The 3,857-nt window shown below is 36.8% G+C and overlaps 1 protein-coding gene across 1 annotated transcript; it reads right to left on the bottom strand.

The window, feature by feature from the left end:
• Positions 1-1,222: 1,222 nt before the first annotated feature.
• Positions 1,223-2,410, bottom strand: LOC126493025 (putative protein FAM47D). The gene has a single exon (XM_050129773.1). It carries the CDS (start codon positions 2,408-2,410, stop codon positions 1,223-1,225), a length of 1,188 nt encoding a protein of 395 aa, XP_049985730.1.
• Positions 2,411-3,857: the final 1,447 nt, after the last annotated feature.

The following is a 3,857-nucleotide window of genomic DNA, read 5'->3' as shown; positions in this document are numbered from 1 at the left end:
ATGCCTCTTAAATTAATTTTCTGTAAGAAGTACAGGCTAAAGGCAAAAGAAAAACAAGTCAATTTGTTCAGCATGACATTTTTTGTACCTAAGAATCAAAGTAGTAAAAGGCATCAAATGGTTATGTAATGAATTCCTGCAGGCCTGTAGAGATAGGGCTTTATTCTTGAAAATATTAAATGTTATCAGCATACATATGCAATAGAATAACTTAAAATATGTGCTTTTTGAAGATGTACTTTACCCACTGTTGAAATAGGAGCAGCGGGGCTGCGTCCCCAGCACCCCGGCCGCCTGCTAGCTCATGCCCGAAATAACAACACACAAACTGTATTCTTTTAAACACTGCTTGCCCATTATATCTAGCCTCTTCTTGGCTAACTCTCGCACCTGGACAAGCCCATTTCTAGTAATGTGTGTAAGCACCCCAAGGTGCACTTACCGGGAAGATTCTAGCCTACGTCCATCCTGAGTTGGAGCTTCATCGCGTGTGTCTCTGAGAGCAGAGCTATCTCGCGTCTGTCTGAGGAGTCTTACCTCACTTCCTATTCCTCCTGTTTACTCCTCCCACCTATGTTTTAACCAATCAGGGCAAGCAGTTTCTTTATTTAATTAACCAATGAAATCAACAGATTGATATATGACACTCCCACATCAACCCACAAAAGGTAAACTGGTACAAGCACTAAAGTATACTTGACATTAAAAACATTGGAGGAAAATAACCGTCTGAGAAGAATAAAGTCTGTGGTGTGCATGAAAGGAAAATATCTTCCCATCATTTTAGCTATAGAATTCAATATTTATTGATAAAATAATGTCTATAATTATTTCATTAGTATTTAAATTTACAGGGAACTATGCAAGTTTCCTTTCATTGAGTACAATTAAAATATTTTGAGATTCACCCATGTTACAAATGATACCACTGAGTCATTTTATTCGGGGTATTCTTGTTTTTATTTAGTGGTTTTAGGTAGTTTTACAAATGACTTATATAACAATGTCAATGAAAAATATGTGTAAAATAGATTCTGATATTGACCTCACACTGTATAAAATATCAAAAATAATGGTCATGGCAAAGCAAAACTTCATTGAGTTTTACAATGTTAGATGTTGCAGCTATGATTATGGTGCTAATGGGTGGCCACCCAATACAGCTCAAATGCAAAATAAGTGTTTGTCATAGGCAAGTAGGCGGCAATAGGAAAAATTTTACTCAATTTCCTTCCCACTCTTCTTCATCTTCATCATCCTGGTTTTGCATTATCAGTTCATAATTTTTCAATATGCTTGGTATAGGAGTGCTAACAGAGTTGTAATTCCATCCTTTCTTCATAAAAAATTTCTTTAGTATGATTGGCATATCATAGCCCTTGTGTACGATGAAATCCTTAAAGGCAATTGTCCCATAGAGATTTTCAAGTACATCTGGTTTGCAAAAGCTTCTACCTTGAACCTCAAGGAAGCCCTTATGGTCATTTATAGGCTCTTTACTAGGTAGTGCTTTTAACTGCTTGGGTTTCTGACATGATAACCCATCTTTTAACTTCTTCTTGGTGGATGTACAACAATCATGTGATTTTTGGAGTTTCCTATCAAATATTTTTGCCTCTTTGGAGAATCTGATGACTTTTTCTTTGCTTAACCCTCTGAAGTACTTGAGCTTGGAAGGAAGAGGACACATATTCTTGTCTGAGGATTCCTCACATGTTGGCTGATAAACATTGTCCATGGTAAATTGTTGCACCACATCCAAGTTTTCTAGTGTGTCATCCAATTCATAGATTTCATCACCTCCTCTTTGTGTGTATCTATAACTAAGGGAGTCAAGCAAATTTTGATTTTTGGATGTCTTACCAGGAAGAAAATTTATTTGACATGACTTGAATTTCTCAGGAGTTTCCTGGTTGAAATTTCTGTGAAGGTATTTTCCAAGTTTGCTGTTCTTATTTGAGCTCCTTTGATTTTCTAAGTGAGGCGACTTATTCAGATTCCAGTCACGTTTTGGAATCTGCAGCAAATTTATGAAGTGGTCTTCAACATCATCTTCCATCTGAGACAAATGATCCAGCTTGTGTTGGTTCCTTCTACTTCCTTGCTGATCCACTGACATTGAATAAATCAGTCCCAAATCCTGGGGCAGCTTTCTCTGGTTCTTATTGGTGGCATTATTGGGTGCCTCATCAGAAATTCTTGGGAGAAAGGTACCCTGGATTGTTCCTGACAGTTTCTCTTCATGTGACTCATAGTCTCTAGTAAAGTCTTCCAGCTTTGCTTGAGAAAACAGTCGGTGATGGCCCTCAATGAAAGGAGGAAATGTCATTTGCTCCTTGTTGGGCTTCAAAACATGCTTGTATCTGGGTACCTGACCAGACTGATTCTCTGGTAGCCTCTGGTCCCCCATGGCATATCTGGCTCTGAGACCACCACTCCAGAATGAATTCTTGTTTCCCTAAGGATGCTTGGTTGCTAGGAAACGTTACATTCTACTTTGATGAGCAAGATGGAGTGCCTAGGCCCCAGTTCCTCAAATTCTATTCTACACCACATGATCATAATACCCACTACTGATAGACTAGACTTTTAAACCCACCAGAAGTTTAGGATAATTTTAATTCTTCCACACATTCCTAGCATATGGTATAGTTACATCTTTTAATTTGAGAACATTCTAATATTGGTTCAGTGGTATCTCATTATGGTTTTCATTTGCCTTTTTATGTAGGCAATAATATTGAACATGTCGATATACTGGAAATTTTTGTCATTCATAATTCTTCACTGGCTAAGTATATGTTCAGTTTTTTAAGCTCTTTAGTTTGTAGTGATTGTAAGATATATTTCACTGAATTTTAATAGTTGTTTGTGTTCTGGATTAAATTGCTTCATCAAATATATCATTTGTAAAATTTCTTCTTCCTCCATCATTTGTCCCCTCATTAGTCTGCTTCAAAGAGCAGAGTATCCACCTTTGATTAAATTCCATTCAGCTAGTTTGTGTTTTAATAAAGTATAGTTTTAAAATGCATTACAGAATTTTTCCTTTGCAAAGTTAAAGTATTTTAGTTTTTGTGCAGTTTTCATTTCTAGGTTTTATTCAATCATCTATTAAAATTTAATATTTTGGATCATGAAGATAAATATTAATGTATCTTAAATTTTTTGCTTATGGTCAGATAATATTGAGAAAGTTTTTGTGGCAAAGGGTAAGTTTTTATTCACTGAATCTATTTTTTAATTTTTCTGAAACCCAATTTTCTGTATTTACTTTCTGATACTATAATTTATTTTACTATTTCCAGCAAGCAATTCTACTGTGTTGCTTTCTATAAATTTACAGCTCTGAAACAGGTCTCTTAATTTATCCACCTGTGGTTATTCTTTCGAAAGTTTTTGTTGCTGTTGTTTCTGCTGGAACCTTTGGATTTCTGTGAGACCTTTCAGCACTGTTTAATGGCTACAAATGATCCCATTTTGATTTTGATGAGGGTTCTGTGTATTAGATAAGAGTAATTGATATGTTAATTGCTTTGGATCTTCTGGCCTATGAAATATGTTGAAATATGAGCGGCGGGGTTGCGTCCCCAACACCCCAGCCGCTTGGCTAGCTCACGCCCGAAATAACAACACACAAACTGTATTCATTTAAAGAACTGCTTGGCCCATGAACTCTAACCCTTACAGGCTAATTCTCGCATATTAATTTAGCCCATTTCTAATAATTGTTTGTAAGCATCCCAAGGTGCGCTTACCGGGAAGATTCTAGCCAAAGTCCATCGTGGTGTCTCTGCTCCAGAGAGCAGAGCTCTTGGGTCTACCCGGGAGAGCTGAGCATGGCGTCTCTGCTCCAG

Source organism: Alexandromys fortis, unplaced genomic scaffold (genome assembly GCF_014885135.2).
Source record: "Alexandromys fortis isolate MF-2015 unplaced genomic scaffold, M_Fortis_MF-2015_v1.1 scaffold_313, whole genome shotgun sequence".
Classification (NCBI taxonomy): domain Eukaryota; kingdom Metazoa; phylum Chordata; class Mammalia; order Rodentia; family Cricetidae; genus Alexandromys; species Alexandromys fortis.
This window is presented reverse-complemented; position numbering and strand designations above follow the sequence as displayed.